Source organism: Hyperolius riggenbachi, chromosome 7, assembly GCF_040937935.1.
Source record: "Hyperolius riggenbachi isolate aHypRig1 chromosome 7, aHypRig1.pri, whole genome shotgun sequence".
Classification (NCBI taxonomy): domain Eukaryota; kingdom Metazoa; phylum Chordata; class Amphibia; order Anura; family Hyperoliidae; genus Hyperolius; species Hyperolius riggenbachi.
In genome coordinates, this window is record NC_090652.1 from 71,699,047 (window position 1) to 71,711,279 (window position 12,233).

The following is a 12,233-nucleotide window of genomic DNA, read 5'->3' on the forward strand; positions in this document are numbered from 1 at the left end:
CGATTACGATCATAATTGCAAAAATTACAATTATCGCGAAAAAAAGTAGGCAGTTAATATCTGACAGAATCGACAGGTTTTGAACCAGTGCATCTCCTCATGGTGGAATCTCAGGGTTTTCATTGTTTTTAACAGCATTTCCTGAACAACAGTTTAACTGCCAAAATTGTAAGAGACCAGCCAGCTTCCCTAATCACTTGCACACTATTTTGTCAGTTAGACTTTGCAACTGCTGTTCAGGAAATGCTGTTGAAAACATAGAAAACCCTGAGAATCCCCCATGAAAAGATGGACTGATCCAAAACCTGTCAGTTGAGTCAGATTTTTACTGCCTACTTTTTTTTTCGCGATAGTGGCCCTTTAATAATAATAATAATAGTAATGTGCATAATAAAAAGAAATTGCACCCAATTTTTATGTAATTATGAGTAATAAAGAAAAAGTGTGCATAATTATGACTTCATTCAAAACTATGATAATAATAATAATAGCAATAGCAGTATTTGTATAGTGCCCTTCTCCTGTCGGACTCAAAGCGCTTGCGAGGCAGCCACTAGAGCGCACTCAGTAGCAGTGTTAAGGAGACTTGCCCAAGAAACTCCTTACTGAATAAGTGCTGGCTTACTGAACAGGCAGAGCCGAGATTTGAACCCAGGTCTCCTGTGTCAGAGGCAGAGCCCTTAACCATTACACTATCCAGCCACATGATGCAAAACTATGAATGAATGCCAAATAATTATGAGGAATACATATTGGGCTTGATTCACAAAGCGGTGCTAACTGTTAGCATGCCTGTGAAAACCCCTTAGCACGTCTAAACGAGCTTTTTCCGCACAAAGTGCCCATTAAAGCCTATGGGACTTAGCGTGCGCATAGGACTTTGTGCGCGCAAGGTTTTGCGCACGGTACTTAGCGCGCAATCTGATTGAGAAAACCGGTGCTAACCTACTTAGCACCCTGGTTAGTGTTATAATTTAAGTAGGCCTCAGTTATTTGGACTGAGTTTTAGGTAAAAGGCTTGTTCGCAGAGTATACCTTTAAATAGAGGTTTTCGTGATGCAGGCAGAAGCATCTCAGTGTCTGCTTGAAGCAGATGAATAACAAGCAGATACTGAGAACATGTTCCTGAAGGGAGGCCACAGGCCTACACTGCCCCAGACAAATGGACTACGAGAACAATCAACATAGGCCATATTTACAAAATATCACATTCTTGTATGTAAGTAAAAGTGGTCATGGAATATTAATCGAGTAGGTGGGTATTATGACACCACGAGGGGTCTCAGCCAGTAGTCTGGTCTGGGGGATGGCTAAGATGAGGTCACATTTAACTCTTTCCTAGTCAGTATTAAAGGGCCGGATGGGCCGACGGAGCGCATTCTTATTCCTACTTTCATGCTCTCTATATGCTGACTGGAATCCCTAATTATTTCCTTTCTTTATGTACTCTGATATAATGGCCTCAATTCACGGAGCATTATCAAACATTTATCAAACACTTTATCAAACGTTTGATAATTTACCTCATGGGTAAAATCTCATTTTAAATTCACTAAGGTGTTATATATTTATCAAATGTTTTACCGATAAAACGTTCAACAAATATATAACACCTTAGTGAATTCAAAATGAGATTTTACCCATGAGGTAAATTATCAAACGTTTGATAAAGTGTTTGATAAACGTTTGATAATGCTCCGTGAATTGAGGCCAATGTATGCTGTGCATAGTTAGTCTAGATCTAACTTAGAATAGACATAAGAGTACCTGATTATCTTCAGCAGGAAGGTAATCACGCAGCTGTAACGCAAGGCAAGAATCTGCTTGGCTAAGATATGATGAACTGTATCTGTATATCTGTTTCCTGAATAAATAACTTGTACATTGAAGAAGCCTGAGAACGGTCTATCTCCAATTATGCTTGCTGTGTGAGAGTCAAGTTATCTCACAGTCTGTGAGGTGCAACTCTACGAAGTTGCTGGTGTCGAAGCAAATAGGTGATTTATAACAGTTAAGGTCCGTACACACGCCGGACTGGAGGCAACGACGGGTCCGTCAGTTACCTCCCGCTGGGTGGGCGTGCCAACGCCGGGCGGATCGCTCTGAAACAGCCGTATCAGTCCGCCGACAGTGCGTACACACGCCGGACTGTCATTGGCACGCCCACCCAGCGGGAGGTAACGACGGGCCCGTCGTTGCCTCCAGTCCGGCGTGTGTACGGACCTTTAGCGCACCTAAAGACTTTAGACGTGCTAAGTAGGTTAGCACCACATAGTGAATCAAGCCCTTTGTCCTTTATTATACTAATCTTAATTATGGTAATCCACACAATTCACTCTCTAAATTGGTTGTGACTGCAGGCGTTGGCTCTTTTCATGCCAATTTATGCAATTTCTTCATTGTTTAATTCCCGCACTGGAGTGCACATGATTGAATACAATGGGCTTGATTCATTAAGCTGCTCTGCTAAAACAAAGCAGCTTAAAAAGAGCAGCTAAAGTTAAAATGTCAGACACACACTGCGAGCAGCAGTGCTACGTAGCATACACTGGTAACTTATGCACGCTCTTTTTAAATAACGTCCGTTCCTTTAGCTCCGACCTGAGCCTTGTCGGGTCCAGTGGCTTTCTAGGACGTGATCCCCGCACTTTGATTGGCCAAGTAGGCTGCATGTGATAGGTACCCCATCGGGCCTATTGAAGTGCGGGTATCCCGTCTTTGAAAGCCACTGGACCCGACAGGGCTCAGGGCGGGATTAAAGGGGCGGCCGCTATTTAAAGGGAACACGAATAAGTTACCAGTGCACGCTACGCAGCACTATTGTTCGTAGTGTGCGGCTGACATTTTTACTTGCACTGCTCTGTTCAAAGAGAGTCTGAAGCTTTCTAAAAATCCTCTTTTTATTTGACATTTATCTTCAGCAATATCAGCAGTGCTAAAACACTGCATTCCCGAGGGCGTGGCCAAGACGGAGACCCAGGCAGACGTGTAGAGCCTGAGCTCCGTGTTCGGCTTCTCATAAAGCGGCAAAAGCAGTCCTTATACAACCCCAGCGAAACACTGAGATGTCCGGGGAAGCAGAGATGGAAGTGGAGAACAATAAGAAAAGGAAGGGGAGACAGCCGAAGAGACTTACAGATTTCTTCTCGGAGCGTTCGGCCCGCTCCACGCGCAGAGACCAAGATGGCGCCGGAGAGAACATACGCAGCAACAAAGCTGGCGGCGAAGCTGCAGACAGGAGACAGGAGACCCAGACCTCCTCCGCAGAGAGAGAGAACAGTTCGCCCGATCAGGCAAGTGACTTCGCCCCACTATCTCCCACCTCTAGTCCGGCCAGACAAAGACAGCGCATAGACCCACCAGGCATACCTAACGCCGCCATTGCAGGCCTGACACACACGGCTGCATACGCAGCATCTCACGCCGTGGACATCACGGCCTTCCCAGCGGATGACCAACCAGCCTCCCAGGCCTTCATTAAAAACATACTGCTCACCTTCAGAGCCGACCTTATGTCTCAACTTGTCCAGATGCAGGTGAACCTACAAGCAGAGGTCTCTAGCCTGGGCGAGAGAGTCGACACGGTAGAGAACACGGTCTCAGACCTAGTGCATGAACATAATGCTATGGTGGACACTACTGAAGACCATACTAAAGACATCTCCTGGCTCAAGGCCAAAGCGGCCGACATGGAGGATAGATCTAGGAGAAACAATCTCAAATTAAGGGGAATACCAGAAACAATACCAACTAACGATCTCAAAACGTATGTTGCTAACCTGACTAAATCTATCCTACCCGATACTCCTCCTATTGAACTTACGCTGGATAGAGCCCACAGGCTCCCTAAGCCTGCACACTTACCCGCTCATATCCCAAGAGACGTAATCGTTCGGTTTCTATTTTTCCACGTAAAAGAGAACCTTTTATATGCTCTTAAGAAAAGAGGCTCTCTCCCAGACCCATATACAAGCGTCCAGTTGTATACAGACCTGTCACAGGCCACCTTGCAACAGAGAAGATTGCTGCAACCACTAACGAGATCGCTCCAGGGAGCCCAAATTACCTACAAATGGGGGTTCCCCACTAAGGTCATCTTTCTTTTCAACAACAAGTCTTACTCATTTTCCTCCCCCAAAGCAGGTTACGCAATTCTCAATCAACTACGGATAAAAATCGCAGATAAAGAACCACATAAAGGCCCCAAGGACATCCAGTCTTCCTCAACAGCCACTTACCCAGCGAATGGACACAACAACGCATAGCCGATACAGGGCCCGTTTCTGTCTCCCACACCGGAGATATAACATATCTTATCCCTTTGACACCAAAGGTGAATGATGGAAACGCAACACTTAGTTGCAGGTCCCCAATGGCTGAGTAGAATACGGAACATTTATTCTACACTAGTTATACACTGTTCAGTGTGTTTACTGTACCTATTTGGTTTGTATGTTATATGTTTTAAAGTTTTAAGTTCATCCACTCACTATGTATGGCAATGTACCACTATTTCTACTGTCTCTCTAAAGGGAAAGGTCTCCTATGATGTCAGGTTCTGTTGCTCTGAACATACCTTTATCTCAAATCCACTTAAAAATGGATAGTACTGGTTTAGTTAAATGTACCTCAATTAATGCCAGGGGCCTCAACACCCCCTTTAAAAGGAAACGCTTATGGGCTAAGGTAAACTCCAGTCATTCCCACATCTTGATGGTGCAAGAGACCCATTTACTTGAAAAGGATCTGAAATACTGCTCCCACCCTAAATTCCCAACTATATACCACAGTGTATTTTCCAAGAAAAAAAGGGGTGTGATGCTTGCGTTTCACAAAGACATAAGGGTAAATCCTGAACGGATAGAGATTGACAAAGGGGGCAGGTATATATGTTTTGTGGGTACTATTAACGATCAGCTCATGACGATCCTCTCACTTTATGCTCCTAACCAGGCACAGAAAAGTTTCCTTCAGCGTGTCCTTAAAAAAATAGGGAAACTCAAAAAGGGCTGTTTTCTGGCAGGGGGAGACTTCAATGCCTGTATTACACCTTTGGACTCTTCCTCCAGCAGAAAATCACCCCTTCCTTTGCTTGGGAAAATATTAAATTGGCACAACCTCTACGATCCATGGAGGATTACACACCCCATGGACAAGGATTTTACACATTTCTCAGCAGTCCACAAGAGCCACTCCCGCATTGATTTCTTTTTGACCGACAGAGATCTGTTACAGTCAGTGACCTCAACAAAGATTGATGTTACAACCTGGTCTGACCACGCCCCTATTCACATCACTTTTTCCACAGCTATCAGTTTTGCTGGTCCTAGAGTTTGGAGAATGAACCAAACCATAATAAATAACCCTGATCTTTCCCCCATATTTGAGGCGAAGCTACAAGAATTCTTCCTTATTAATGACAATGCTGAGACTTCCCACTCAACATTATGGTCAGCTCACAAAGCATTTATGAGAGGCCTCTTTATTAGACAAAGTGCCATTGAGAAAAGAAAGAGGGAGAAAAGACAGAATGAACTCATAACACAAATTCGTGTTTTGGAAAGGGCACATAGAATCTCTCAAGATAACAAATTTAATAAACAACTCTACGCCTTAAGACAAGAGCTCCACAATCTTCTACTCTTTAGATATGAACAGAATCTCCAGAGAACAAACTCTATTAAATACTCCCAGAGCAACAAAGCCGGGAAATTTTTAGCTAGAATGATAAAGTATAAACAATCCAGGTCCTCAATCTCCTCAATAGTTCACCCCTCATCCCAAGAAACCGTAACCGACCCCAGACATATAGCGAATGCTTTCAAAGACTATTATGCCTCTCTTTATAACCTTAAAACAGACCCACAGACTCCTCAGCCCACCCCACAAATCATAGACAACTACTTACACTCAGTCAGGGTCAACTCACTTTCCACAGAGCAACTAGAGAGACTCAACGCCCATATCACAGAGGAGGAGGTAACCAAAATTATTAAAAATCTTAAACGCAATAAAGCCCCGGGCCCCGATGGCTTTTTGAACGAGTACTATATGGCCTTTTCCAAAACACTAACTCCGACCCTAACCAAACTCTTTAATGCTTTCATGCTGGGCACACCAATACCAAAGGAATACCTTGAAGCAACAATATCTATAATCCCAAAAACAGGGAAAGACCCACAACAACCAGGTAATTACAGACCAATATCTCTATTAAATACGGACTTGAAGGTCTATGCAAAACTGATAGCAAACTGATTAATGATTTATACCCCAACACTCTTAAATGCAGACCAAGTAGGTTTTACCAAAGGGAGACAGGCCTCGGACGGTACTAGACGCATGCTGGCAATCCTGAGAAAGATAGAGCTCTGTCGGACGCCTTCTCTCCTCCTGACTTTGGATGCGGAGAAGGCGTTCGACAGAGTTCATTGGGATTATCTACGGGCAGCTCTAACAAAATTTGGCTTCACAGGACCAATTTTGACAGCCATTATGGCTTTGTATACTGAACCCTCAGCAAAAGTGAATGCGGCAGGCTTCATCTCAGACCAGTTTAAGATTTCAAACGGTACCCGCCAAGGGTGCCCTTTATCTCCAATCATCTTTGTTCTCCTTACGGAGACCTTGGCATACAGAATCAGAGCATCCTCTGAGATCAAAGGTTGCACAATCAACAACACCGAACATGTCATAAGCCTCTTTGCTGACGACATAGCTCTTATCATTACCGATCCAATAAAATCACTAGCGCATTTAACAAGTGAACTTCAAACCTTCTCAGAAGCCTCATTTTATAAGCTTAATCAGCATAAATCTTATATCCTTGGCCTCAATCTCCCAACACAGACTAGGCTTGAAATCACAAAAAAATATAAATTCCCATGGTCAGATCAAAGTGTACAATACCTAGGTATTAAATTGACGGCAAAAGCAAAGGATTTATTACCACAAAATTACTTACCTCTCCTTGCAACCATTAGAAAGGAATGTGCTAACCTGGAAAAATTCTACCTTTCATGGTCGGGGAAGATAGCTGCATATAAAATGTTTGTATTGCCCAAGGTTTTATACTTGTTTAGAACGCTCCCCCTTCCACTCCCTAAACCATATTTGAAAGATCTTACGAAGATCGTAACGAACTTTGTCTGGTCAGGGCGTAAAGCCAGAATACCAAAAGCAACGGTTTTCCTACCTAAAAGAATGGGAGGACTAGGTATGCCAAATATGGAAATGTACTATCACTCCTGCAACCTTGAATATACAGCCCCCTGGTGGTCTAACACTACACAGAAAAAATGGGTCTCCCTCGAACAAGACCTATTACAAAAATCACTAAGAGACATCTTATGCGCAATGTTACTACATTCCAAAACACCCAAAACTGAATATACATCTATCCAAGCCACCCTTCAGGCCTGGGAATATTTTCTGAAACACCCCCCCCCACTCTACAATCTAGCATCCCCAGGCTCCCGATAACTTCCCTTTTCTATCTCATAGAGGACCTGAACACAACACCATTAATCTCAGCAGGCATAACCCTCGTTAATGACTTCTATAACCATAGGAAAATTAAAAAAATCACAGACATTCAACAGCAATATCCATTATCCCCTATTGCACTTTTTACATGTCATAGAATACTAGACTATCTGAATAACAAACAAATAGAGCTTCCTGAATTGCCAGACAGGATTTTAACCACACTAAATGCAAAACAACCCCAGAGAGGGGTCATATCACTATGGTATATGGAACTAAACAAACCCCAAATATCTCCTTTTGACAAATATGCCCAGAGCTGGTCATTAGATCTACAAACACAAATCAATACCGCTCAACTAATATTAACAAATAGGAAACTTCTGGAAACATCAAAATGCACCTCCCATTGGGAATGCTGGTTCAAAACCATCACAAGATGGTATTTAACCCCCAGAAAACTGGCAACATTCCAATCACACCTTACTCCGCAATGCTGGAGATGCTCTTCCTCACTAGGCACTCTGTTGCATATGATGTGGGAATGCCCGATCATTCAGTCATTATGGTTGAAATCGGAAAGTTATATACAGCAACACTACCTACCAACATTCCGTCTAACCAAATCCCTAGCAACACTACTCATAAATATAGATCTAATTGAAAAATCAGTCAGACTCCCAATCTGCCATATAATTCTAGCAACTAGACATGTAATCGTCACCCACTGGAAAAGCACAGACCCCATCTCCTTTCAACTAATTATTTCCATTTTTAAAAATAACCTAACTATGGAAAAATATGTTCGAGCCAGACTACCTTCTTAAAATAGTACAGGCTGAGAAGAGACCTGGTAGCACTACCTTCTATGCCTATACACCAATGTCCAAATATAGTGAGTGGACTAGTTAAATAGTTAAATAGTTTTTGTTTGTTTAGTGTTTATGTTCTTTTCCCTTTCATCGCACATAGTCCAGCACGAAGCACTCAGGTTTAGACTGGCATAAGCTATAAGCTTTAAGCCTTAGAACTAATGTTAAATAGCTTTATCAGTTATTAAAGTACAATCTCAGAACATATAAACCTCTAATCATACAGCTTCCTATCTTTCGCTTAACCACCAGAAGATAGATACTAATCCCTTAATCTTCTCCCCCTTATAGATAGACCAACACCCTCGCCAATAAATAGACAGTCCACAACAGAAGCCCTTGGGTAAGACTCCAAAGAGTATCCCAACTCCTACTATATAAATAAAATCTACTATACCTCCTATAGCCCTCAAATATCTTACGAAAAGATTCCTGAAAGTACCCCACACATCAATGTGGAAGGTGGGATAAACCCTCTGTCCCTTCCACTTAGACAACACTGGAAGAGTTTTGTGGAACCAGGCCCAACCCAAATGTATTTGGGGTAGTGGGCCGAGCTACACAACACACGACCAGAAATAGTAAGATATAATCGAAGCCATCAGGCCACCCCTACGCCATCTTTGTTATAACTCCCCGATCAGCGCTTTAAGAGTGACACAATTAGGGGCTTTATAAGTAAGCTATAAGTTCTTATGTTTCACGCTCGTATGTTATATTGCTGGAAGGTCTATCGTGATTATGAGCAATGTTAAATCCGTTTTTAAACTTTGTGCAAAAGTTTGTACATTTGTATCTTTATTCTGAAATAAAAAACATTATTTAAAAAAAAAACACTGCATTCCCACGGCAGAATTATGTCATTAAACCCCCCAAATACTGGTGGCAAAATTCCACGACGTTCTAGGTCTTGACATTTGGTGCCCACGGGAGGCAGAGCTTAGCACTGTAGCTCTGCCTCCTTTAGCACCAATCCTGCCGATCTCCGCCTCTCCCCGCCACTCTCAGTAAAAGAAGACTGAGAGGGGTGGGGAGAGGCGGCCATCAGCAGGGATTGACGTGGGTAGAGGCAGAGCTACAAAGCTCTGCCTCTACCAGGAAGCACTCCCCACATTTTGCACCAGGTATTTGGGGGGTTTAACATCCCTGTCTTTCAGTTTCTGGTGGATTTCGGTGCAAAAAGTGATCCAGTTGATTTTCATAACATTTTTTTCAGTAACTTAACAAAATGTGGCAAGCAAGGGTCTAGTGTACATTTTAGTTCAATAAAAGCTTGAAACACAAAATCTAAACTAAATTTCACATTTACTCCCCAAAATCTCTGATCATTTATACTTCCAAGCTGCAGCTGCTCAGCCTGTTCTAATACAAATGTAAAGATAGCCATATATTGAGAGATGTTGGGCAGATTCGACCAAGAGACAAATCTTTCTCTAATAAAATCTGATTAGATGGTCGGCTGCCCATACTCCAAAGTGTGTGCCCATACTCCCGGGTGTGCATTTATACATTACCTGTCCTGTGTCACCCACCGCGTGGTGCCCATCTGTCTTCGGAATCCCCCACAGATTATCGTAGGTAGATAGCCAGATCTAGGTGCCCCCAATATAGGCTAGCTAGGTACAGGTATCCCCCAGTATAGGCTAGATAGGTACAGTTGTCGCTCAGTATTGGAGAATACCGCGGCTGTGCAGGGACTCTGCAGTCATCGCTGAAGCAAGACTGGGTATGTATTTAGCTGCTGCATCGGGGGGAGCAGGGTGTGATCGGAGGGTAAGGACCACTAAAACTAACTTCCTTATGGCTGGCCATATTGTACCGGAGCCCCTGCACCAGGATAACTAAATTTGGGAGCCCCTGCACCCAAATTTACTTTGTTTGCTGCAAATTGCAGCTTAGCGGTAGAGCCTTAGGGTGCCCAAATGTGTTTTCTTTGTCACAAATAGCAGCTTTGAGGCAATGCCTCCATTCACTTAGATCTTTTTTCTTTGCCTCAGTTTGTGCTTTAGCTGTGTGTGTGTGTGTGGGGGGGGGGGGGGGGGGGGTAGGTTAAGGTTAGGAGGGAGGAGGGGTTGAGTGTTGGGGGTTAAGTGTTAGGCACTATCTGGGGAGGTTAAGGATCAGGCATAGGTAGAGGGAGGTCTTAGGGTTAGGCATCGGTAGAGGGAGTTCTTGGGGTTAGGCATCAGAAGAGGGAGGTCATAGGTTTGGCATCAGCAGTAAGGTCTTAGGGTTAGGCATTAGTAGAGCAAGGTCTTAGAGTTAGATATTGGTAGAGAAAGGTCTTAGGGTTAGGCATTAGTAGAGGAAGGTCATAGGTTTAGGCATCAGTAGAGGGAGAGTTCTGTGTGAGAGTAGGTTGAGACATAGTAAAATATCGGTAAAGATTACTGATATTTTGGAATTAATTAGTAGAATATTGACAAATGTACTGATATTCTGTTGGTGGCAATCCCCTGTGCCCTTTTTTCCAGGCATCTTTTTTTTTATGCCTTTCTTCCATTAGTAGCAGTTGCCCAAATACAGCCTCTCAAATAGCAGTGTGTGTATTTTTCCCAAAAGGCTGTTCTTTAGTTTAGTGTTGCCAAAGATCAGAATGATGGATTGGGCAGAGGGGAATAATATAACAAAGATAGGAGAACCCAGTCCAGGCTCATAGCTGAATGGCTGTGAAAAGGAGTACACTATTACCGCAGTGAATGAAAGGTCCAACATCAAGTGCAGAGTCATAGTCAGAGTTGCTCGGGTCAGAGCCTGGAGCTGAGGAGGTGGAGAGCTCATTGACATATTCTGATGGACCCTCCACATGTGGCTCAGAAGAGATCTGACACTCAGCACGATACAGATGAAAGTCAGGCAAGACGGAAGAATAAATTGAAAACCAGTAATAAATAACAAATAAACAGTATTTGGCTTGCATTCAAAGCTTTCATAAGGATAAGATGTTGTATTTGAAAATGGCATTTGCCACATCCAGAAAATGGGGAGATTGGTCAAAAATGGCATCAGGGCTGTTGCTACAAGAAGGTGCACCACAAAGGAGCAGAATTTTGACTTTAGCGTGAAGAGGATGGGATGAGTAACAGTGAGAAGTTTCATACAGTACCAAATAGAGAGCAAGGCCTTGTTCCAAAAACGAATGCTAGTCAAGGACAGCATAATATAGAGAGAAAGCAACAGGAATGTTATATTCATTTGTCTCAGTAGCTGAAGGTCGATTAGTGCACCATGAAAAAACATAGAGCATTGGAAGAATAAACTGGTTAATATCATAGAGAAGAGAAGCTGGTCACATGGTCCACAGTTTCTGATGTTCCTCCAGTCTCTGAAGTGGACTGTTAGGATGGTTGCATTTAGGAGGGTCCCAACCACAGTGATGATAACACTCACAATGAAGGTTACAACGTTATTAGACACCTGCATCCTTTAAAGATGAGAGGGACCTTTGCTTTAGCTTGGAAAGTTTCTGACAATCTGATAGATCTAAGAACGCACCTGTGAAGGTATGACTGGTTGTCAAGAGTAGCACAACTTAAAAATAGAGATACGAGGAACACATGCAAATCAATGTTTTATAGCTGTGTGTACATGCTGGTTGAGGACACTGATATAGAAGAATGTTGGCTTCTCCTTACTTTGGCTTCCAGACTCTCTGTCACCAGTGTGTGTACAAGGCAAACTGTAGTAACATAATATTAGCGGACAACACATGCTTAGGTGTATGGCTAGGCTAAGAAGTCACATGTGCAGCAAAACAGTACCTAGATGCCACTTATGTATCAAAATTATCTTCCTGCACTACAAAGGAGTCAGAATCACCACTATAACTCATGAAGCAGGTAATTTCAGCTCCATCGATAGAGATGATCATAAATT

At 43.0% G+C, this 12,233-nt stretch overlaps 1 protein-coding gene across 1 annotated transcript; it reads right to left on the reverse strand.

Moving 5' to 3' along the window:
- Positions 1 to 10,859: 10,859 nt before the first annotated feature.
- LOC137526060 (taste receptor type 2 member 40-like) lies at positions 10,860 to 11,780 on the reverse strand. Its single transcript, XM_068247273.1, has one exon. The coding sequence runs from the start codon at positions 11,778 to 11,780 to the stop codon at positions 10,860 to 10,862; it is 921 nt and encodes a 306-aa protein (XP_068103374.1).
- Between the last annotated feature and the right edge of the window lie 453 nt (positions 11,781 to 12,233).